Source organism: Ahaetulla prasina, chromosome 6 (assembly GCF_028640845.1).
Source record: "Ahaetulla prasina isolate Xishuangbanna chromosome 6, ASM2864084v1, whole genome shotgun sequence".
Classification (NCBI taxonomy): domain Eukaryota; kingdom Metazoa; phylum Chordata; class Lepidosauria; order Squamata; family Colubridae; genus Ahaetulla; species Ahaetulla prasina.
In genome coordinates this window covers 11,813,475-11,838,923 of record NC_080544.1, presented here as the reverse complement: position 1 = coordinate 11,838,923, position 25,449 = coordinate 11,813,475, and the positions used below count along the sequence as shown (strand labels likewise).

Below are 25,449 nucleotides of genomic sequence, written 5' to 3'. Positions count from 1 at the left end.
CTCCGCCTCCTGGTCACATACCAGCTCCTGAATGTCTCAGGGCTGCAGAGAAGCTGCCAAGTCTAGGGAGGAGGTAGCCAGTGGGCCCCAGCAGGGCAGCAGCCACTTCTTCCTTCCTGGAAAGAGAGAGGACTCAGCTCATGGCTCGAAAGCATCCTTCTGACCTAAACTGTCCAGGATGAAAAACCAGAGCAGAAGAACAAATTTTTAATGAATTTTTCTTGCTTTGGCTTGTATATTAAATCAAGCCTCATCAATTTTCCTTTCGTAGTCAGGGGAAGGCTGAAATAAAAGCATCCCTGAATCTTATTTTCTTGCATTTCCACTCATTTCTTCAAAAGTAGTGATGGGAATTCCAGAGGCTTCTGGGGACAAATATGCTGTCTTCTAACTTGTGTGTAAAAAGCTCCATTCTTCCACTTTCCCAGCAATGTGTATTAACTGGAGAGGAAGTAGCCCAATCCTTAGAACACCAGGTGAGCCCACCTGGCGAGATCTCCAAGTAAAGAGTGGCTGGTGGACACAATGAATTTTGCAATCTCCTAGAGTAAAGTTTCGCCCATGAAACTGAAAAGGGCGTTGTGGGAAAATGACATTAGAAAGTCCTGGCACATTTTGCGTTTGAATTTTTTAAAAATAATTTCTTCATATCATCATCTTCTCCTTCTCCTTTTCCTTCTCCCCTCCTCCTCCTCCTCCTTCCCTGACGCATGGAGGAAAGATCATATTGCAAAATGCCCTGTCTTTCTGGAAACCCTCCATAAGCTTTACTTACTGGGGATCAGCAAGTGGTGATTTCGGGCCAAACTCTGCCCTTTGCAGAAGTTTCCTTGGAAAGGCTCCATAAATGGCTGGCTTTAGAAGGAAAGCAAGTGCACGACATGCTATGGGCTACAGTCTAACCTGCCAACAGTGGAGTCCTCTGCTTCTAAATTGGGAGTGGGGGCGAGGAATACCAGGAATAGTCAAGGAAACCAACAAATAGATCATTGAGACAATCAACCAGATGAGTGAAAACTCAAATCACAAATGACCAGGCTCAAATAATCATCCTTTGGACATAATATTTGAAGATCTAGACTTCTGGAGAAGTATATTGTGGGAAGCCCTCCCTCCTAGAGAATGAAATATTTTGGGGCTATTAAGAGGCAGAATAGTATATTTCCCCAAAGGAGAAATGGAGAAACATGCTCTTAAAGGCAGAAAGCAGCCCCAATTTCCTGCATAGTAAAAAAAGCCCCCAGCAGATGCCTGAAATCTTTAAGGTTGGAGATTTTGTGTCCATTAAGAAATCCAGGCCAATCTATTCACAAACAGAACATCTTCAGCTCCAGGGTGATGGCATTAAGAAGGACAGGACATGACTTTTAGGGCATGATACAGGGGCGAAATGTAAATTTTTTTACTACCGGTTCTGTGGGTGTGGCTTGGGGGGGTAATGTGACTGGGTGGGCAGGGCCAACTTTTTTTTTTTAACTTTTAAAAGCATTTTTTTATACCTCTTCAGCCAAAGAGGTTGTAGAAAAAATGCTTTTAAAGGGTTCGGACGATCCCAGCTGAGTTGCCTGATTGCCAAAACCCTTTCAAAGCATTTTTTTACAGCCTCTTTGGCTGAAGAGGTTGTAGAAAAAATGCTTTGAAAAGGTTCTGACAATCTCAGCTGAGCTGCACGATCATCAGAGGCTTTTTTTTTTACTTTTAAAAGCATTTTTTTGGCTGAAGAAAAAATGGTTTTAAATGTAAAAAAAACCTCTGATGATCGTGCAGCTCAGCTGGGCATGCGGAGGGGAAGGAGGGGCAGGGATTTTTGCTACCAGTTCTCCAAATCACCTGCCGCCATCGCTACCAGATCAGACGATCTGGTCCAAACTGGGAGCATTTCACCCCTGGCATGATAGGATTAGCCCACCACCATTGAAATAGCAAGAGACACAAAAGCTCCTTCATCCCACAATCCCCAGAACAGTTCAAACTTCAAAGCCACAGAAACCTATAAAGATCCTTTCACTTGGAGAGACAACCGGAAGTGTCACGGCGAGACTGGCTGGAAAATAGCAGGCTCCGATGAGCTTGTGAAAATCCAGCCAGACAAACTGCTGTCAGGGGGGGTCTTCAGACCGGATCCATCTTGTAGGGATGATGAAGAAGGAGAGGCACCTCGGATGACCAAAAGGTACAGGCAAGTTCCTCAGAGGTCGGAGGAAACTCTTAGATCCGGCGCCAGGGGTGGTGGCCATTATGATTGTTATGACGTTGGGGCAACCAGAATAAGATTTGTGTAGGTTTGGTGTTTTGGACTGAGTATTGGTACCTGGTGAGTGGCCAACTCACAGGTAAAAAAGAAATATTTTAAAAATTTTCAAAAGAAGTCCTGGTGAGGAAATAGCAGCTAATTGGCATTGGGGAATGTTAATGAAGGGAGGGGAACAAAATGGACGTTAAAGCACTAAAGCCCAGAACGGAGCTTGATATTTGGATTGGAAATTGGATTTGGAGATATTAAAATTATTATAAGAAAAATAAACCCAAAAGAAAATAGTTTCTGAACAAGATTGTACATAATCTTAAAAGTTTTGAACTTTGAAGGAAGAACAAAGAAAAATTCAAAATAGAAAAGCCTTGTAAAGGAAATTTTTCAATTGGATTTGAAATTGGATTTTAAACTGGAATTTGGGATACATAAAATTAAGAAGAGAAAGAAGAAACTTGAAAAACATTTGATAAGGAGATTTAATACACAAATTGGATATTTTGCGACTTTGTTGATTTGAAACTTGTGGATTGGAGAGAGACATCTGCTGGCAGAAAAAAAGCATTACAATGAACAATTTGAAATCTGAAAAAAATTACAGTGACCTTGAGATACAAGAGTCGTGAGAAGTTTGACGGAGGATTTGTTTTCTTTTAAGCTGTTCGATCTCAACAACCAAAGCTGGTAGCAAATAACAAAACTGTAAATTGGAGTTAAAAACAAACCAGAACGTCAAAATGTGGCAGGAACTAATTGAGATGGTTAAAATGATGTGTGTAATCTTAACAGAAAATGAGAAATTGTGTCAGAACATATTCAATTGGATAAAGAGGCTAAGAATGAAAAGCAAGAAAACAGCACTGAAGTTAAAGACATTGATGATGAAAAATTAAATGATTACATAGGGAGTAACAGTGAAAAAAGAGAAGGGATAGGAGGAAACAACCTACAAAAAAGAAGCAAACTAAGGGAAGAAAAGGAAAGGGGGAAAAGCTAGAGGAAAATATTTTTAATGATTACACTGGAATTAACAGTGGCAAAAATAAAGAGGATAGGACAAAGCCAAAGAGAAAAGAAAAGAGGAAAGGATCAGGCACAAAAAAGTTTAATGATTACACTGCGATCAACGGGGGAAATAAGAAAAGTGAGAGGAGAAAAGGGGAATAGATCAGATGGGAATTTAGGGCAAACTAGATGAGTAAAGGATTTAAAAGTCAAAAGAAGGATACAAAAGAAAAGACATAATAAGTATAAAAAAAAGAAAAAAAAGAAAATGAGAGAATGTGATAAAGGGAGGAAAATTTTAAGTGGTGGATTGCTGGATGGACCAAGAGAAAATGGTTAAAAGGAGTAATTAATGGAAAGGAGGAAGGGTAATATGATATGTACCTATAGTTATAAGAGAACTGTATTATTAATAATATTTGTGATTGTAATATGAAATACATTGAGTAAATACAAATGGTAGAATGGAGAAAAAAGGGAAAGGAGGAAAGGAAATATGCTATATACTTATAGAATCTAATGAATTGTATTAATATCAGTATTGTAAAAATTGAATTATGATATAAATTGTGAAATACAAAAAGAATGGTAGAAGGGTTAATATGATCTTATTATGCATTTAGAAGGGGTTAAGATATGGAACTTCAAATGAAATTGAAATTGAATAAGATATTAATAGAAATTAATAACAACAACAACAACAACAACAACAGAGTTGGAAGAGACCTTGGAGGCCTTCTAGTCCAAACCCCTGCCCAAGCAGGAAACCCTATACCATCTCAGACAGATGGTTATCCAACATTTTCTTAAAAATTTCCAGTGTTGGAGCATTCACAACTTCTGCAGGCAAGTTGTTCCACTTATTGATTGTTCTAACTGTCAGGAAATTTCTCCTTAGTTCTAAGTTGCTTCTCTCCTTGATTAGTTTCCACCCATTGCTTCTTGTTCTACCCTCAGATGCTTTGGAGAATAGTTTGACTCCCTCTTCTTTGTGGCCACCCCTGAGATATTGGAACACTGCTATCCTGTCTCCCCTAGTCCTTCTTTTCATTAAACTAGACATACCCAGTTCCTGCAACCGTTCTTCATATGTTTTAGCCTCCAGTCCCCTCATCATCTTTGTTGCTCTTCTCTGCACTCTTTCTAGAGTCTCAACATCTTTTTTACATCGTGGTGACCAAAACTGAATGCAATATTCTAAGTGTGGCCTTACCAAGGCATTATAAAGTGGTATTAACACTTCACGTGATCTTGATTCTATCCCTCTGTTTTTGCAGCCCAGAACAGTGTTGGCTTTTTTGGCAGCTGCTGCACACGGATGGCTCATATCTAAATGGTTGTCCACTAGGACTCCAAGATCCCTCTCACAGGTACTACCTGTGATGGTAGTACCTGTGAAGATGATTCACAGGTGAAGACTACCTGAGAAGATGATTAAGAGATTAAGATAAAGTTTGTATCTGAAAAACGTGGTGTGAAAAAAACCCCGGAAGAAATATATTGTTTTTGGTAAAATGGTAAAATGATTAATAGGGAAATAAGAAATGATAAATAGAAAATAATTAACATTAAGAGATAAATGTGAAATATAAAGCTATAATTAAAAAAATAGAAACTAAGGATGAAAATAACTATGTTTAAATTAAAGGGTTTCAATAGAAAAAAGGAAGTAAGCGGAAACAAATTGATGATAATTTACAAATGTGGTGATTTTGAGAAATATGTGATAAATGGAGAAATCAGATAATGAAATGAAATAAGATTAAGATTGAAGGTTAGGGTGGATGGTAATATTGATTATAAATTAAATATTAAGTAGAGATGAGAAATAAAAAGGGGGGGAGAATATTATGGCAGAAATTGAAATATATAAATTATATTTGGGAAGTACTTATGTTATAAGCTGTAAATTTTGACTCGGTCAATACTCTATTCAGAAAAAGTGTACTGTTTGTTTGTTTGAGAGAGATATATATATAAAGATCCATTCACTCATTCAACCAATTTGTCAGCTGTCCCAGAATGACAGACTGTTGCTGGTTCTGCTCATCAATAAATGGAGCTTCTTTCCTAAGTAGCCAGTCTCCATTTTATTTCCAGTGCCTTTCTCCTGGCTTGGAACTGGACCTGGATTTTTCTTCCTACACTGCAATGCTGAGAAAAGTGGAAAGAAAGAGAATAAAAGGGATCAGCAGGTAGATGGCCTGCATTACAGCAACCGTGGGAACATCATTGGAAGACCTGGAAGATCAAGTTGTTCTTCCTGCCTTCTGATTTTTTAAAAAAAAAATTAAAATTAAAACAGGAGGTGTAGCTAAGGTGGCCATCGTGGCATTCCTCCTTTTTATCCTTCGCATGGTTACTAGGTCAGCCCTTGTTGTCATGGTAAGGTCCTACTGGGCTAGGGAGACTGGGACAGGGAGGTCCAGTCTCATCTCCATTCACAAGGATACCAATTCAGGACCTTCCTGTTTGAAAGTGTGGTTGTCCCTTTGTGTTCCGTGTCTGCAGGGAATTACAAGACAGGGGCAAAGATCCCTGTGGTCCCAGCATTGTCTGATCAGCAGGCAGCTCCTTCAACTCCACTTTGGAACAGCTCCTCAGTGTGGAGAGCCCCAAACTCTCCCACACCCAACTGGAGAGTCTTCTTTATTCCAAAACTGTTTGGCTGCTTGGCATCTGCTGTCCCTTTCACGTTGCCCCAAATTGGTGGTCTGACTGCATTCACGGCTTTATCTCCACAGCTTTCAACATCCTCCTTTCTCTTTTCTCCCTCTCTCCTCCCCTTCTTGCTCTAATCTGATGAAACACATAGGATTATCTCCGTCCCTCGTGGCCAGTCTCCATTTTGTTCCCTCACTGTCTGGTGCGGTGGGGTGGGTGGGGGTGGGGTAGAGAAGCATTAAGAGAGGGTATGGGGTCTTCCCTATCACTGACAAGGAGAGGACCATGTCCTCTTCTCTGATTTTGTTTGGTTGCCTTCCTCAGATTCATTCACCGAAGAAAAAATCCCACGGGAAGTTGAAAAATCTCCCGAGGCTGTTTGGGTTTTCTCTCTGACTCCTGAGCATCTTTTAGAAAACTCCTTCTCAGATCTGGATGTGAAATCTCAGAGCTTGGAAGGAAGGTAAGTATCTTTGCAGAATATCTTTCATTCTCCCCTTACCCTTGACAGAAACCTTATGTTAGAAGCTGGTTTTTGGGCAAACAACAAGGCGGAATCTATAAGATTAGAAAAGCAACAGCGGCAGAACAAGGAGGGGTAGAGACAGGAAGCCTGATAAAATAACTGGAGCAATTATCCAGTTTTATTCTAGAGAAAGAAAGAGAATTGCTCCAAAAGAAACCCAATCAGTAGCTAAGAAATACACTCAAATCAGTCATTCTGAAAGCATGCTTCCTTTTCCTGTTAATTCCCCCCTCCCCACTTCTCCTGGAGGATTTTTAAGAAAGCGTTTATTCAGGCTTTATTGTATACACTCGTCCAGTCCTTCTAACTGATGGGATAGAAAAATAACTTGATGGTTGTTTGAAGGGAAAGTGAAGGTATACTTGTCATGTTTGCTCTGCTCTCCACTTGGTCCAGATTATGATAGAAAACAGGTTCTAAGATTTGAGTTGGTGACTTCTAGAAACTGGCCCTGAAGTTTCTACATCTTGTCTCAGTTTTTGAGTTTCCAGTCCCTGCTTCAAAGTTTAGGGAGATGTAGACAGGAGATTCTTGTTCTCCACTGAAATAGAAGGAGGAAGAAAATTAATTTCATTGCTCTTTCATTGCCTATTACATCCTCTCAGTGGCTGATCTATTGACTATGATATTCTGCAGTGTAACTCAGTTCTGTAATTATCTGAATGAAAGCCAGCTACTTCTGCTTTCTATTAATCCTTAGTTCTATCCATAGAAATGAGAGGTGGGTTATTTCTTAGCTGAGATTACAACCCTAGCGGGTAAAAACATTTTTATGGATGTACACAAGAGATGATTAATTTAAAGTTGGTCAAATTAAACAATTCTGGCAGATTTGAAACATCAGAAAATTAGACAGATCTATTGACTGACACGTGTGAGGTCATTTCTTTCTTCACCAGGAAAAAATATTGACAAATGTATCCTTTTTGGTCAGAGTTTGTACTCCTTTGCTTTTAACTGGGCCTGTTCAGTGGTGGCATTAAATATGAATCTGCAGATGGAACATATCTGCCTGAATAGATAAAATAATGTGCAAAAAGGGATTATAATAATGTTATAGTGGTTGCTGCAGTTACAAATCATAGGATTACTCCTGCAGAAAAGGAAAAGCTCAGATCTGAGATAAATGAAATATCATGCCATTTGTGCAGAATTAAATAAAAAAAGGAAGGGAGTACACAATGATTTTAAATGCTAGGTAATGTGACAGGTTTTAACAACATATAAGGGAGATTTTTGAAAAACAAAACACAGGAAGTTGCTCCACTGAATTTTGTGTCTCTTTTATGCAATGCAGAACTTGGGGTTTTCTAGAACCTGTCAAAAATTAAAGATATAAGCAACAACTTATAGAATCAAACAGCAGGCATATTCAGGAATGGCATCTTTCTTTGCATGGAGACCAAGTTGACTGTCTTTATCTGATGTCTTGAGACAATAAGAGAATATCGGGGAATATTGTGCCTGGGACTTGCTGGCATTTTGTGTGTGTGTGTGTGTGCAAATTTTCAGAAACACTGTCAAGATAAAAGAGGCAGAAGGGACTAACAGCCATATTTTTAAAGGGATCTTTTCATTTTTATGTGTGCGGTTCTGTTTCTTTCTTTCTTTTTCTTTTTAATTCCAGGACTTTTTTTGTGGTAATTAGTTTCCAGAAGAGATTAAAAAGGCTGGATTTAAAAGAGGACTCTCCAACAATTAATAGCTGTGCTGAATTGCACTCAAGGCAGATAAATGTAGTTGTTCAACTTTAAGAACTTAATGGAATGTATTGCTGCTCAGACTATACATAGAATAAGTAAATAAGTAAGTAAGTATGTATGTAAGTAAGTAAGCACCATAAGTAAGTGGAGGGAGGGAGGGTAGGAAGAAAGGAAGGGAGGGAGGTCAAGGAAGGGAGAGAGAGAGAGAGGAAGGGAGGTAGGTCAGGGGATGGAGGAAAGGGACGGGAGGGGACGGGAGGGGAGGAAGGAAGGAAGGAAGGAAGGAAGGAAGGAAGGCTCAATTACTCAACCATAAACTCTGCACTTGTTGGAAGCTGGTAGAAAGACAAAACACTCCAAGTGTTTAAATGCACAGTCTCCCTGCTCTCCAGTGTTTCCTGTAATGTACTCCTTAAGGGATCGCCATGCTGGTTAGCCAGCTTTTAAATTTGTCCTGCTGTTCTTCTAGCAACAGCTTGGAGAGCAGAGAGCAAGCACATGAAACATTAAGTCTCTGCCATGGTGTTCTAGTTCCTTTGTTTCATTTGTTTGTTGCAGTTGTTGCTATTGTCTATGGGGATTCACAATCACTCAGGTCATGGTTGTCCCAAAGGTGCTTTTTCCAAAAGCAACTGGACTTTCTTGGGGTTTTCCTTGAAAATGTTTCATTTTTCATCCAAGAAAAGCACCTTTGGGGCACATATTATCATTGCTTTGCTTTCTCCATTTCCCCCCTTAGGACTAAGGAGGCTAAGAAAAACCTATATTTGACCACCAATCATTCTATCATCTGTCTGTCTGCCATTTCTCTCATCCATCCATCCATCCATCCATCCATCCATCCATCCATCCATCCATCCATCCATCCATCCATCCATCCATCTATCTATCTATCTATCTATCTATCTATCTATCTATCTATCTATCTATCTATCTATCTATCTATTTCTCTCTCTCTCTAATCTATCTATCTATCTATCTATCTATCTATCTATCTATCTATCTATCTATCTATCTATCTATCTATCTATCTATCTATCTATCTAATCTATCTATCTATATCTATATCTATCTTCGGTGTACTAACACAAGACCCTCTCTAACCAGGAAGGTCTTTTGAGAAGCTCTTCTCCTCTTTTATAGACCTTCATCTAGACCTACAGTTTTAACAGTGTTTTGTCTTTAGTCTTCAGAAACCTAGATGTGTATTTGAGCTCTCCAAACAAAGAAAGCCCAGGAGACCCCAGCTGCAGGAAAGAGCACAGTAAACACTGCTTTGAAAGCGCCATTGGTTTAAATGCTCTTCAAATACCTCGTGCTCTGAAAACCATAGCTCAGGTGTTCGAAGTTGTGCAATGCCAAGGAGAGGAATCCATTGCCCAACTCGAACCAAACTCTCCAGCATCTGAGTTGCCCACTAATCTTGTCTTTTCCTCTTCTAGTGCTGCCACTGATCATGGCAAACAAAGACCATCAACTCCACAACTGCTCCCTGGGGGAAACCTTGAACTGTCTCTACCCGAATAATCTGAGTGTCAGCTGCCACTCTCTTCCAAAGAGCTCCACAAACCTAGAAGGCATCAGGCAGGGAAGTTTTGAAGAAAGCCAGAGCCACAGATGGGACCTCCCCAAAAGCCTCAGTGGTTCTGTTTGCCAAGCACAGGAGAAGGGGACCCCTGCTGGAAGAATTCTTAGCAGCTTCCCTCCACAAGACAATATGCAACGTCCCATCAGAAACAGCAGCTGCTTCTTCAATGTTGACCAGTCCCCAACATCTGAAGAAGGGATGATGTATCCTAGAACATACCTCCAGAGAGGTCCTGTTGAGAAGTTAACTCCAGCCTCTGGTCCCAACCTCCAACATCATTGGACAATGGAAGGTCCGGGAGTTGCAGTCCGGAGAAGCCTCTCCGACCTCACCTGTAGCTGCAAGCAACCGAGTCCCACCTTCCACATAGAATCAAGTGCCACATCCCCGGCGGTATGTTCACACAGTAGTAACTTTGCTTTGGGGGACAGACTGATGATTGCAGGACTGAGATATGGAGCAGACCCTCGGGAAAACAGCCCAGATTTGCAAAGCCATAGGATGCAGGTTCCAAGTTTGTCAAGAGACCACAACATTGTACCTGCTAATGTCTTTCATCAAGGTTCTACATCACACAACGTTGCTATTTTTACAGACTCCACAGCATATCATGCAAATTTTCTTGCTTCAAGCCCTGCCACTTTCTCCAATAGGACAATGCATGCCCACAGTGGAATAGGACACGGCAGCTTTTCAAGTGGCACCTGCCCACCTGGAATGGTGACCATTCCTAATGGTATCCCTCCGCCCTGCAGCAGAAGCCACATGTCTTCTGCGAAGGATGAAGGCACCATTCCTGCCTACTGCCATTCTTTCCCAATACCTTCTCTCCAGTTTACCCAGAGACCGGTATACCCAGTTAATGAACTGGGCGAAGAACATGCCAGCCCTGAGGGTTGTTCATCTTCGCTTGCTACTAAAGTCTCCTCTGTGAATGGGTCAAGTCTGGAAACGAACCACATCCTGGGATGCTGTGGGGCCCATGGGGAGCGGGTGCTGCCTCCTCAGTCTTATGGACGAGCAAGCAAGAATCAGGAGGAAATGAAGACCGTGTATGTGGTATGGAACAGTCACCAAGACCGGGCTCAGACAGTCATAAAGACCAAAGACACCTGGACCATGACCTCTAGGAATGATCTCACCCAGGAATTCCAGTCTCCGCTGGACTACAGAGACGCAGAAGTGCAAACATTCGCAGGGAAGGAATGCAAATCCGTGGCAACCAGCCCATCCGTTCTGGCAGAAGGCCAGCCTCATGTCTTCCCAGAGGTAAACCTGAAGCCAGAAGCTGAGGGCGAGAAGTCTCCCGTGCAAGACGTCAGGTGGGACGATGAAGGCATGACCTGGGAAGTCTATGGGGCAGCGGTTGATCCCGAGGTGCTTGGACTGGCCATCCAGAAGCACCTGGAGATCCAGATAGAACAATTCCAAATGGAACCTGAGGAGCTCTGCGCAAAGGCCACCGGGAGACAGCCGGCCAAAGAAGAGAAGCGACTCTCCTTTGGCATGGTAATGCACTGTCTGAGAAACCCAGCCTGCTGTGCACGGTCCAACATGGCGGTGGAGTGAACTCCACCCAAAGACCATTGTTCCCAAACTGCCAACAAATATTGATTCTTCAAGGAGGTCAAGGGTACCCTCACTTGATGCCCTGGGACCTTCACAGCCCTGTTTGTACAGGACAGGCCTCCAAAGAAAGAGGGGGAAGAAACCATTGCCACCTCCTTCTCTGCAGCCTCTCTTGAGGCAACCCCCCACCTACTCTGCCTGTTCCTTCTCCGTTCTCTAAAAAAGTGGGGAGAGGTGGGATGGGGCCCGCTGGTGGCCAGCCTCGTCATGCTCTCTCGAGATCCTGAATGGGCTGATATTCCTCCTGCAACACGGGCAGGGAAGGAAAGGCCACATGACTGTCCTTCTTGGCTTCTCCTATTTCAAGTTGCTGCACCATGAGGTCCATGTCCCCCCCCCCGGGGGTCCCTTTGCCTGGAGGCCCACGGAGGCCCCCTGTTTCTCCTGTGCAACCCAGGATGTCCCCTTGGAGCAGAGCTGGCCATCACAGGAATCTCCTCTCCCCATCAGATATGCTATGGAGATGCTTTCTCAAAGGACAGCCTAGGAGCCTTAGGAACCACAGAGAAAGCAAACTCTTCATTTCACCCTGCAGAGAGGACAAAAATTTTATTTGTGGAATAATCTTGTTGCATTTGATGGGGAAGAGCATTCCACTTACGCACACTTTTCCTCAGCTTTGTAAGGATTTTTGCTCCTACCACCTACTGGGGTAGCTTCCTTCATTTTTGGTTTTCTGGAAAGACTGAATCACCCTTCTTCCGTCTGGATTAGTAGTCTGAATCTTCACATACTTCTTATTGTATCATGTTTTTTGGTGCGTGTCCGTGTGAACTTGGGTTCTAAATGTGATTATACAGCAAAAAAAAATATTTTTTTTACCTCCAGAAGCAGACCAGAAGGTTATTATTGCCTTCTCTTTTTCTATCTGCACCTTGTCATCTTGAGTAGCAGGGAATTCTGCTCTAAAAAAGCAGGAATATGACATTATTCCTCCTTCCCTGAATCAAAAACTGTGTAGTTTCCTTTTGTGTTTGATCTTTGGGGAAAACTAAACCTAAGACCTCTTTTATTAATTAAGCAAATGACTGACAACTGCTTGGTATATCACAACCTCCTCTCTTTGGTTATTAGAATCTCCTCCTGCTGTTGATCTGTGTATATTTCTACATTAATTGTGGCCTAGATTTTGTTCTGTCTCAATGTTATTTGTATCACTGAAATACTAGAGTGAATGCCATTTTATACTTTTCATACCAATGCAAATAACATGTCAACAACGTATTAAATAGGCAGAGGAACACTTCTTACAGACTAATGCAGAATAACAGAGTTGGAAGGAACCTTGGAGGTCTTCTAGTCCAACCCCCTACTCAAGCTGGAGACTCTACACCATTGCGGACCAATGGCTGTCCATTCTCTCCTTAAAAGCCTCCAGTGATGGAACACCCACAACTTCTGGAGGCAAGCTGTTCCACTGATTAATTGTTCTAATTGTCAGGAAATTTTTCCTTCATATCCATTGCTTCTTGTCCTGCCATAGGTCGACCCCCCCCCCTCTTCTCTGTGTCTATGGAATTAAGAGGATCCATGTTATAAATGTCTTTTTTCTTCTAGGCTGAAGAAGCTGAAGTCCCTGTGTGGTTTTGTAGACATGATATTTTGAAAGAACGTTCCTTGGAACTTCTTTGGTCCACAGGGACCAACACTCTTGAGGATAGCATTGCTTAGCAACACGGTTAAGTAAAGAACAAATAGAGTTAGCAGAGACCTGAATGACTACTTTACAATGAACCTTAAGTTAACCTCCCCCTGTTCTGTGATAGAGCTACTTCTGCTTCCTGGCATAAAATGTAATTATCCTGTTGAATTGACATCTACAAAGCAGGCTGCAATTGTTGAGGAAGGACAAACAGACGGTGCATTCAATCTCTTGCAGATTAAGATCAAGTCAGTGAAACAGATGCTTTTTCCATTATGTATTGCAATGGGTTATCTTCAAGGGATGTTCCCCTTTGGGTGTTTATAGGAGGGACAGGTAGTATCACATGCACCATGATATCATTGGGCACCCGGCATCATGGGCATGATGATACTGTCAGGGGTCCAAGGAACACCCCCAACGAAATAAAGCTCTGAGGCTTGAGGTTCCTCAAAGTTCCAATTTATTAGAGATGTCATGTTGGCACAGCTGGGAAAACCCGAATCTGAAAGCTTCCAGGTTTTCCACATCCAGTTGAGAGTTCACAGCCCTGCTCCACACCCACAAATTCATCACATTGTCCAATCAACTCTTCACACTCAATTGGATACAATCTTCAGGCAGTCTACATCAGACACAGGCAAAAGTTCTTGAATATGGAAGGTTGTTATGACTAACTTTCTACCGCTCCAACCCCTCCCAACTTCCCCAGCTAAAATATGTGGCAGTTAAGAAGCAAAAAGAAAATTGCCTTCCAAAACTGACAGATACGATGATGGCTACGATCATTAGGACGTGAGGCAGATGCCTCTGTAGTCCAAGAGAGAGATCTTGCCCTGCAGGCATTGGGTAAGAGGTCCATACAAGGGCTAGAACAGTGCTTCTCAAGCTTGGCCACTTGAAGATGTGTGAACTTCAACTCTCAGAATTGGAGATGTATGGACCTCAACTTCCAGAAATGCTGGCTTGGGGAATTCTGGGAGTTGAAGTCCATACACCTTCCAATTGCCAAGGTTGAGAAACACTGAGCTGTAGATAACTACTCTGGAGTCTCGTGATCAGAAAAGAGCCAAGTCTGCATTGTTGAACCCAAGCAATCATTTCACTTTCTCCAACAGGACGATGGGTGGGACTTCTATGTGTGGCAGGAGAGAATGAGACCAGGGGGGTAAGTCACCCACTCCCTTAATGTGCATGGCTGACCCAGGCACAATTTTGAGACTCGACAATACGAACAGAATCGGGCTGAGTAGTTATCAACTGGCTTTTAAATGGATGTGGAGAAGAAAACATCTCCACATCAGATCTGCTGCTAAACTAGAGATCACTGAGAGACTGGTGATCCCTTCCTTAACCATCTCTTTGAGGGAGGTTCTACCCCATCTCTCAAGATGAGTTTGGTAGCCTCTTGTCAGAGCTGCAGTTCATGCTTTTTTTTTTTTTTAGTAGAATGGGTTAGTCTGAACAGAGGCTTCCTAACTCTTTTTGATTTGGGGTCAACATAGCCCTCCTCATTCAAAGCTCCATCTTTGCAAGTCCTTTTGACTTGGAATGAATGAATGAATGAAGGAGGGAAGGAAGGAAGGAAGGAAGGAAGGAAGGAAAGAGAGGAAGGAAAGAGAGGAAGGAAGGAAGGAAAGAGAGGCAGGAAGGAAGGAAAGGAGGAAGGGATGTGAGGAAGAAAGAGGAGAGGAAGGAAGGGATGAGATGAAGGAGGGGAGGAAGAGTTGAAGGAAGGAAGAAAGGAGGGAGGGAGGAAGAAAATAAATTACAGCTTCCAATGTTGCTGCTGAAGAAACAGCTGACACACAACTACATTGTGTGCTGCAGCAACACAAAGGTGACTTAACTGACTCAGAGCGGGGATGGCTGGTCAGATTCTGTGGTAGGAACAAAGCCACTGCACATTATCAGGGACTGTGACCTTTTGGAGTAAAATCCAACTGGGGTTGGGAACAAAAGGTTTGGCCAAAAGCCTGCATTGATGGTTTGCCCCAGCTCTGGACTGGCCATTAAGCAAAATAAAGACAGGCTTCGGGGCTGAAGGAAAGAGGTGGGGGCCCACAGAGTTATTCCCCCGAGTTTCAAGCCCTTCATCTTGAACTGCCTCGCTTGCTTTTAGTCCATTTCTTTTTCTTGTAATTGTCCTTATCTGCCTCGTTCAGCTTCAATCTATATTGATGAAAAATTAGGTTTTCTTTGGCATGGAGATCCAAAGGTACTTTTTTTCCCCAAAAGACAAACTGACTTTCTTGGTGTTTCAAAGAAAGAAGCTTTCTGGAGGAGAAATGAAATGTTTTTGAAGAAATTTCACTTCTCCTCCAGAAAGCTTCTTCGGTTTGTTTTCAAAGAAAACACCAAGAAAGTCCGGTTGCCGTTTGAAAAAAGAACCTTTGGGACAACCATGACTTGGATGATGGAGAATCTCTGGAGTAAAGTTTAAAAGTCTGAGCATCCGTGTCTTACCAGTTCCCCAATGGAAGAGCCGTGGGCTGTGCTTGGCATTAAATTGTCCTTAATATCAGCCTGATTTGGAGATCTATACAGGTAATCCTCAACTTACAACAGTTCATTTAGTAACCGTTTGAAATCACAATGGCACTGAAAAGAGTGACTTAGGACTGTTTTTCACCAGGGGTGAAATTTAAAAATTTTCCCTACCGGTTCTGTGGGCGTGGCTTAATTGGTATGTGTGGCTTGGTGGTCAGGTGACTGAATGGGCATGGTCAATAATAATAAATAATAAAAATAATAAAGTATACAAAACTTGGGAGGCACCAGTCTACCTTCTTTAAAAATAGAGGCACTGGTCTACTAGCTGCCTACAGCGCTGATCAGCTGTAGTGCGGCCCTTTGAAGTGCCGCCGGCAGTCATTTAAGGCCGTTTGCAGCTATATCACCACCGAGAGCTTCAGGGACAGAGAAGAGGAACAGCGAGGTGTGGGCAGAGGGGGAGGGGGCAGGGATTTTTGCTACCGGTTCTCTGAACTACCTGCTCCCATCGCTACCAGATCGCGCGAGCCAGTCTGAACCGGGAGCATTTCACCCCTGTTTTTCCCCCTTGTGACTGTTGCAGCATCCCCAGGGTCACATCATCATTCAGGTACTCGGCAACTGGCCCAGATTTATGACGGTTGCAGTATCGTGGGATCCTCTTTTGGAAAGTTAGCATGCACCCCTCTCCTAGAAGAATGAAATATTTTGGGAAATATTAAAAAAGGCAAAATATTATATTTCCCTAAAGGAGAAACATGTTCTTGGGAAGCAGCCTCCACCTTTCTTAATAGCCCCAGCAGGACTGGGCCAGCCTATCTACGAAACAAAAGACCTTCAGCTCCAGGGCGATGGGGTTAAGACACGATCCCCTCAGGACATTATAGGATTAGCCCTCTACCATCTAGCAGAGCTCACCACATGGCACAACAAGCCCCTTCATTGCATTACCCAGCAAGCTTCAACTGAGCCTGGGACTCAGACAGCCTACAAAGTTAGCAATGACCCCTACAATAACCAATAGAATACATTTCTTGTACAAGAACAGGAAGCTGAATTGCAAGGCACAAGAGAAGGTATAAATAACCCTCACTCTCCACTCCATGTGGTCAGCCGCCCAGGACCTCAAATCCACGTGGTCCTGTTCATCAATAAACCATCTTTCCAATTAGCCTCCATGTTTCCAGTGTCTTTCTCCCCATTTGGAACTGAACCAGATGGATATTTCTTGCAACACCCTTTTGCGACCTTCTGACAAGCAAAGTCAAATTTCACTTAACAACTGTGTCACTCACTGAACAGCTGCAATGATCCATTTAACCACTGTGGCAGGAAATGTCGTAAAATGGGGCAAAACACAAGTCTCACTTAGCAACAGAAATGTTGGGCTCAATTTTTTTTTTCTAAAAAAAAAGAGAGAAATGTTGGGCTCATTTTTTTTTCTAAAAAAAAAAAGAAAGAAATGTTGGGCTCAATTGTGTTTGTAACTCGAGGACTTCCTGTAGATTGCTCATCAACGCTGAAGAGGAAAATTTTCCAAAATCACTCCAAGGATCAACTCCCAAGAAAATTGCAGAGTCCTAAGCCCCCATTTCAGTGCTCTCCGATGCACTAATCCCATTGACTATCTGACCCAGGCAGATGTCACTTTCCTGCTGATCGGATTCTCAATGGATCACGGAGCCTGCGTCATCTTAAGTAACATTGGGGAAAATAAATTGGCACGGATGGATGAAAGAGAAGAAAGGTAACGATGCTTTGGCTTTGATCAGAGACAAGAAAGAAGAAGAGCAAAAACTGCCCGGGATGAATTTCAGATCAGTTTGGAGGCTGATTGTTTAGCAAGCTAATCCACCTGATGCTGTAAAAAACATGGATTTAATGGCTCTCAGTTGAAAGCGCCTGCCCAAGCTCCTTCTTGCCCACCATGGGCAAGCTCTTCCCTGCCACCTAGTGTCCACAGCCCCTGAAATATTATTAAATATTATTTAATATTGCAGGGACTTGTTTTAATCTGCAAAAGCAAAATTCCCACAGGAGGCATACATAAATTAAGAACAAGTGATGTTTGCAGTGTAACATAGCTGTGGAGTTACCCAAGACTTGTTCTGTGGGTTCCCAAATTAAATACATGAAAATAAGACCATAGAATGAGGCTGAATTACAGCTCTCCCATTCACACAACATGCTAACCCGTGTAAAGAATCATTCAATATGTAAAAAGCGGGCCTTTTAACTTCCTATTATAAGCTGTTTGTGGATCAAGAGTAGAGGCTTATCTGAGACTTAGTATCAAATGGTCTTTTCTGAGACTTCAATTAGGAAAAGGTTAAATTTTTAGCGATTTAATAGTGGTTGGATTATTTAGGGATTTATTTTATTTTATTCCCCCCCTTTTTTTTTTTGTTTACATTTATACCCCGCCCTTCTCCGAAGACTCAGGGCGGGATACAGTGTATAAGGCAATAGTCTCATTCTATTTGTATATTTTACAAAGTCAACTTATTGCCCCCCCCAACAATCTGGGTCCTCATTTTACCTACCTTATAAAGGATGGAAGGCTGAGTCAACCTTGGGCCGGGCTTGAACCTGCAGTAATTGCAGGCTTTGTGTTCTTAATAACAGGCTTTACCAGCCTGCGCTATTCACCGGCCCTTCCACATATAGCCTAGAGCCCAGGGATTTCCTGGTGGGGTCCTATCCAAATGTCAACCTAGTCCAATCCTACTTGGATTTTCATGACGTCAAGTCTTTCTCCTAGGTTAAGGAACTTTGCGATTTGAAGTCCATGCATCTTAAAATTGCCAAAGTTCAGAAATACTGCCCTGTTACATGGCTGGGAGATCATGTGTTACACAATTTCACTACATTTTGGATTAAAAGATTTTAATTGGAAAAAAAATGGGTTCACTTCCATTCTCCAATTCTTCCAGGGAGAATTTGAAGCCTTCATGTTGCTGCTTAAGCTGTCCTCCTTCATAATCTGTTCCATTTTCCCTTGTAACTGCTTCCATAATCTCACTCATTGCGCATTTGTGTGTTTGCATATTTCCCCTAAAATTACTTAGATAGTTCTGCAAATCAGGATGGATCATTGATTAGGGAGATGTATGCCAGATGAAACTGTACCTGGAATGAATTGCAAAACTGCAACACACACCAAACACATATTTGTGATACTTTGCTACTGTTGTAGTCCGCCAGCAGCCTGCAGAGCTGGCAACAGAGTCGGACAGCGATGAGGCTGAGGTGGGGCCAGAGCCATCGGGGAGTGAGGTGCAGCCTCCAGAGGCTGATAGTAGTGAGGCAGAGGAACAGGAGAAGCCTGTTCCTAATGCACGCATGAGAAGAGCTGTCAGAAGGCAAGAGCAGCTCAAGCAGAGAGGACAACTCGGGAGTAGGGCCAAGAGATGATTGGCCCCTCCCATAAGGCTTAAAACAGACCAGCAAAGGCATTTGGGCTTTGCCAGAAAACAATGTTGGTAGCTTCGTCTTCTTGCATTTATTTTTGTATCAGTGACTCTTGAACGTTTCCAAGAAAGGTCTTTGGCAGTTTGCCTAATTGGACCAAGGTTTGTGATAGGACTGAGGAATTTGGTTGGAGGAATTTGCTTTAATTTAGTTGAACTAGGCTGAGAATGGCGTAATTCTCAGCTGTTTGAATAAAGTTTGTTGTTTTTTCACTGACTGAGTTTCCTACTACCTACTTGGCCTGGGTCACAAAAGCTACAAGGCTTTGGTAGCAGGAAAACAAGCATTATTTCTCTTTTCTTTTATATCCAGACCCTTCCCATCAATTCTCCACCACAGACCTCTCCTGAAAACTGACTTTAGTAGCATAACTTTAAATTGTATTAACTCGTGAGACAAATTAAATTGACCCTAAGGAAATGGAGTCTCTGTTGAACTTTCCTGAGCATCTGGAACATATTATTTTTCCAGCTGAGATCTTGGCTAAGGTGGACTCCCAGGAATTTGAAAGGAGACCCTCTCCACACAGCCCCCCTTGAGGTAGAGTGGGGCAGGTTCCTCCCTCTGCTTCCAGAAGTCTAGCACTATCTCTTTTGTCTTGCTGGTGTTTAGATGTAAGTTGTTTACTGGGCACCATGTGGATAACTTCTGGACTTCTTCCCTGTATGCTAATTTGTCTCCTCCTGTAATAAGACCCAGTACAGTGGTATCATCTGCAAACTTTATTATCATATTAGATGGATCAGAAGATATGCAGTCGTATGCGTACAACAAGTACAGGTAGGGAATGAGCACACAGCCCTGAGGAGAGCCAGTGCTGAGCTTCAGGGGGGAGGAGGATGTGAAAGATCCAGTCCTCACTGTTTGTGGCCGGTCCATCAGAAAGTCTTTAATCCAATCACAGGTGAGAGAGGAGAGATTCAAGTCACTCAACTTTTCAGTGAGAATGGTGCTGAAAGCCGAGCTGTAGCCTATGAAAGCATTCTGATATAGTTCCCAGGTTTCTCTAGATGACTTGCTACAGAATGTAGGAAAGTAGCAATGGCATTGCCTATTTCTTCTGTAGGCAAACTGATATTGGTCGAAGTTTGATGGAAGGTTTGATGACCTGAGGTTTTGAAGAGCCAGTCTCTCGAAGCACTTCATCACTACAGAGGTTAATGCAATGGGTCTGTAGTCATTCATGGTGTTTATTGCTATTTTTTTTGGGCAGGGGGGGACTGGAATAATAGTGGTGGCTTTCATACATGATGGAACACTGGCCATTTGCAGGGAGATGTTAAAAATCCTTATTAGGACCTCTGATTGTTGGTCAGCACAGGTTTTTACCACTATCCCCAGCACCCTATTTGGACCTGCAGCTGTACTGGAATTCACAGCCTTCAATACAGCTCTCACTTGATGTTCATGCAGGGTGAGGGGCTGGGAGTTGGAGGGCCGGCAGACTGGGGTGGGGCTATAGGGTCAGGTCTCTTGAGCTCGTAGAGGTTAGTATTCAACTCCTCTACCAACGAGGCATCGGAGTTTCATTATTTGTTTCCTAGTACAATTTGATTGCTTATTAGTAACCTATGACTCTCACTAGGTGTTGTATCTTATGATTCTTGATCAATGTATTTTATTTTCTTTTATATATATTGAGAGCATATGCACCAAAGACAAATCTCTTGTGTATCCAATCACACTTGGCCAATAAAGAATTCTATTCTATTCTATTCTATTCTATTCTATTCTATTCTATTCTTTAGAAAGCAGTCAGCAGAGGAACAGGAGAAGCCTGTTCCTAATGCACGCATGAGAAGAGCTGTCAGAAGGCAAGAGCAGCTCAAGCAGAGGACAACTCGGGAGTAGGGCCAAGAGATGATTGGCCCCTCCCATAAGGCTTAAAACAGACCAGCAAAGGCATTTGGGCTTTGCCAGAAAACAATGTTGGTAGCTTCGTCTTCTTGCATTTATTTTTGTATCAGTGACTCTTGAACGTTTCCAAGAAAGGTCTTTGGCAGTTTGCCTAATTGGACCAAGGTTTGTGATAGGACTGAGGAATTTGGTTGGAGGAATTTGCTTTAATTTAGTTGAACTAGGCTGAGAATGGCGTAATTCTCAGCTGTTTGAATAAAGTTTGTTGTTTTTTCACTGACTGAGTTTCCTACTACCTACTTGGCCTGGGTCACAAAAGCTACAAGGCTTTGGTAGCAGGAAAACAAGCATTATTTCTCTTTTCTTTTATATCCAGACCCTTCCCATCAATTCTCCACCACAGACCTCTCCTGAAAACTGACTTTAGTAGCATAACTTCTGGACTTCTTCCTGTATGCTAATTTGTCTCCTCCTGTAATAAGACCCAGTACAGTGGTATCATCTGCAAACTTTATTATCATATTAGATGGATCAGAAGATATGCAGTCGTATGCGTACAACAAGTACAGGTAGGGAATGAGCACACAGCCCTGAGGAGAGCCAGTGCTGAGCTTCAGGGGGGAGGAGGATGTGAAAGATCCAGTCCTCACTGTTTGTGGCCGGTGCATCAGAAAGTCTTTAATCCAATCACAGGTGAGAGAGGAGAGATTCAAGTCACTCAACTTTTCAGTGAGAATGGTGCTGAAAGCCGAGCTGTAGCCTATGAAAGCATTCTGATATAGTTCCCAGGTTTCTCTAGATGACTTGCTACAGAATGTAGGAAAGTAGCAATGGCATTGCCTATTTCTTCTGTAGGCAAACTGATATTGGTCGAAGTTTGATGGAAGGTTTGATGTCCTGAGGTTTTGAAGAGCCAGTCTCGAAGCACTTCATCACTACAGAGGTTAATGCAATGGGTCTGTAGTCATTCATGGTGTTTATTGCTATTTTTTTTGGGCAGGGGGGGACTGGAATAATAGTGGTGGCTTTCATACATGATGGAACACTGGCCATTTGCAGGGAGATGTTAAAAATCCTTATTAGGACCTCTGATTGTTGGTCAGCACAGGTTTTTACCACTATCCCCAGCACCCTATTTGGACCTGCAGCTGTACTGGAATTCACAGCCTTCAATACAGCTCTCACTTGATGTTCATGCAGGGTGAGGGGCTGGGAGTTGGAGGGCCGGCAGACTGGGGTGGGGCTATAGGGTCAGGTCTCTTGAGCTCGTAGCGAGCGAAGGTATTCAACTCCTCTACCAACGAGGCATCGGAGTTTCATTATTTGTTTCCTAGTACAATTTGATTGCTTATTAGTAACCTATGACTCTCACTAGGTGTTGTATCTTATGATTCTTGATCAATGTATTTTATTTTTCTTTATATATATTGAGAGCATATGCACCAAAGACAAATCTCTTGTGTATCCAATCACACTTGGCCAATAAAGAATTCTATTCTATTCTATTCTATTCTATTCTATTCTATTCTATTCTATTCTATTCTATTCTATTCTATTCTATTCTATTCTATTCTTTAGAAAGCAGTCAGCAGAGGAACAGGAGAAGCCTGTTCCTAATGCACGCATGAGAAGAGCTGTCAGAAGGCAAGAGCAGCTCAAGCAGAGGACAACTCGGGAGTAGGGCCAAGAGATGATTGGCCCCTCCCATAAGGCTTAAAACAGACCAGCAAAGGCATTTGGGCTTTGCCAGAAAACAATGTTGGTAGCTTCGTCTTCTTGCATTTATTTTTGTATCAGTGACTCTTGAACGTTTCCAAGAAAGGTCTTTGGCAGTTTGCCTAATTGGACCAAGGTTTGTGATAGGACTGAGGAATTTGGTTGGAGGAATTTGCTTTAATTTAGTTGAACTAGGCTGAGAATGGCGTAATTCTCAGCTGTTTGAATAAAGTTTGTTGTTTTTTCACTGACTGAGTTTCCTACTACCTACTTGGCCTGGGTCACAAAAGCTACAAGGCTTTGGTAGCAGGAAAACAAGCATTATTTCTCTTTTCTTTTATATCCAGACCCTTCCCATCAATTCTCCACCACAGACCTCTCCTGAAAACTGACTTTAGTAGCATAACTTTAAATTGTATTAACTCTCGTGAGACAAATTAAATTGACCCTAAGGAAATGGAGTCTCTGTTGAACTTTCCTGAGCATCTGGAACATATTATTTTTCCAGCTGAGATCTTGGCTAAGGTGGACTCCCAGGAATTTGAAAGGAGACCCTCTCCACACAGCCCCCCTTGAGGTAGAGTGGGGCAGGTTCCTCCCTCTGCTTCCAGAAGTCTAGCACTATCTCTTTTGTCTTGCTGGTGTTTAGATGTAAGTTGTTTACTGGGCACCATGTGGATAACTTCTGGACTTCTTCCCTGTATGCTAATTTGTCTCCTCCTGTAATAAGACCCAGTACAGTGGTATCATCTGCAAACTTTATTATCATATTAGATGGATCAGAAGATATGCAGTCGTATGCGTACAACAAGTACAGGTAGGGAATGAGCACACAGCCCTGAGGAGAGCCAGTGCTGAGCTTCAGGGGGGAGGAGGATGTGAAAGATCCAGTCCTCACTGTTTGTGGCCGGTCCATCAGAAAGTCTTTAATCCAACCACAGGTGAGAGAGGAGAGATTCAAGTCACTCAACTTTTCAGTGAGAATGGTGCTGAAAGCCGAGCTGTAGCCTATGAAAGCATTCTGATATAGTTCCCAGGTTTCTCTAGATGACTTGCTACAGAATGTAGGAAAGTAGCAATGGCATTGCCTATTTCTTCTGTAGGCAAACTGATATTGGTCGAAGTTTGATGGAAGGTTTGATGACCTGAGGTTTTGAAGAGCCAGTCTCTCGAAGCACTTCATCACTACAGAGGTTAATGCAATGGGTCTGTAGTCATTCATGGTGTTTATTGCTATTTTTTTTGGGCAGGGGGGGACTGGAATAATAGTGGTGGCTTTCATACATGATGGAACACTGGCCATTTGCAGGGAGATGTTAAAAATCCTTATTAGGACCTCTGATTGTTGGTCAGCACAGGTTTTTACCACTATCCCCAGCACCCTATTTGGACCTGCAGCTGTACTGGAATTCACAGCCTTCAATACAGCTCTCACTTGATGTTCATGCAGGGTGAGGGGCTGGGAGTTGGAGGGCCGGCAGACTGGGGTGGGGCTATAGGGTCAGGTCTCTTGAGCTCGTAGCGAGCGAAGGTATTCAACTCCTCTACCAACGAGGCATCGGAGTTTCATTATTTGTTTCCTAGTACAATTTGATTGCTTATTAGTAACCTATGACTCTCACTAGGTGTTGTATCTTATGATTCTTGATCAATGTATTTTATTTTTCTTTATATATATTGAGAGCATATGCACCAAAGACAAATCTCTTGTGTATCCAATCACACTTGGCCAATAAAGAATTCTATTCTATTCTATTCTATTCTATTCTATTCTATTCTATTCTATTCTATTCTATTCTATTCTATTCTTTAGAAAGCAGTCAGCAGAGGGAACAGTCTCATTCATTAACCTAATAGGTCATCTAGTCCAACCCCCTGCTCAAGCAGGAGACCGTACACCATTTCTGACAAATGGCAGTCCAAGCTTTTCTTGAAAGTCTCAAGTGATGAAGCTCCCACAACTTCTGAAGGCAAACTGTTCCATTGGTTGATTGTTCTCACTGTCAGAAAGTTCCTCCTCATTTCTAGGTTGAATCTCTCCTTGGTCAGTTTCCATCCATTATTCCTTCTCTGGCCTTCAGGTGCTTTGGAAAACAGCTTCACCCCCTCCTCTCTGTGGCAGCCCTTCAAGTATTGGAAGATGGCTTTCATGTCTCCCCTGGTCCTCCTCTTCACTAGACTAGCCATGCCCAGTTCATGTAACCGTTCTTCATGTGTTTTATTCTCCAGTCCCCTAATCATCCTGGTTGCTCTTCTCTGCACTTTTTCTAGAGTCTCAACATCTTTTTTATAGTGTGGTGACCAAAACTGGATGCAGTACCCTAGGTGTGGTCTTACTAGGGCTTACTAGAGTGGCATTAGTACCTCACTTGATCTTGATTGTATCCCTCTGTTAATGCAATTTAGGATTGCATCGGCTTTTTTAGCTGTCGCTGCTGCACACTGCTGGCTCATATTTAGCTGACTGTCCACTAAGACTCCAAGATCCCTCTCACAGTCACTGCTGTTAAGCCTGGTTTCCCCCAGTGCTTTTGGTTTTCCTTACCTAACTGTAAGACTTAACTTTTCTCTACATTGAATTTCATTTGTTAGATAGGGCCCAGTGTTCAAGTCTGTCAAGTTCCATCTGGATCTTGAGCCTATCTTCTAGGGTGTTAGCTATTCCTGCCAGTTTAGTATCATCTGCAAATTTGGTGAGTTCCCCTTCTATTCCCTCATCTAAGTCGTTTATGAAGATATTGAAGAGTATTGGGCCTAAAACAGAACCTTGTGGCACCCCACTTACTTCTCTCCATGTAGACTTAGACCCATTAAGGACTACTTGTTGAGTACGGTTTGTCAGCCAGTTGCAAATTCATCTGGTGGTGAAGCTATCTATCCCACTTTTTTCTAGCTTATCAAGAA

General features: G+C 42.5%; 1 protein-coding gene across 1 annotated transcript; it reads left to right on the top strand.

The window, feature by feature from the left end:
* The first annotated feature begins 6,181 nt into the window (after positions 1 to 6,181).
* GPRIN2 (G protein regulated inducer of neurite outgrowth 2) lies at positions 6,182 to 12,124 on the top strand. The gene is made up of 2 exons (XM_058188810.1): positions 6,182 to 6,383; positions 9,592 to 12,124. Exon 2 carries the CDS (start codon positions 9,606 to 9,608, stop codon positions 11,304 to 11,306), a length of 1,701 nt encoding a protein of 566 aa, XP_058044793.1. The 5' UTR covers positions 6,182 to 6,383; positions 9,592 to 9,605; the 3' UTR covers positions 11,307 to 12,124.
* The last annotated feature ends 13,325 nt before the right edge of the window (positions 12,125 to 25,449 follow it).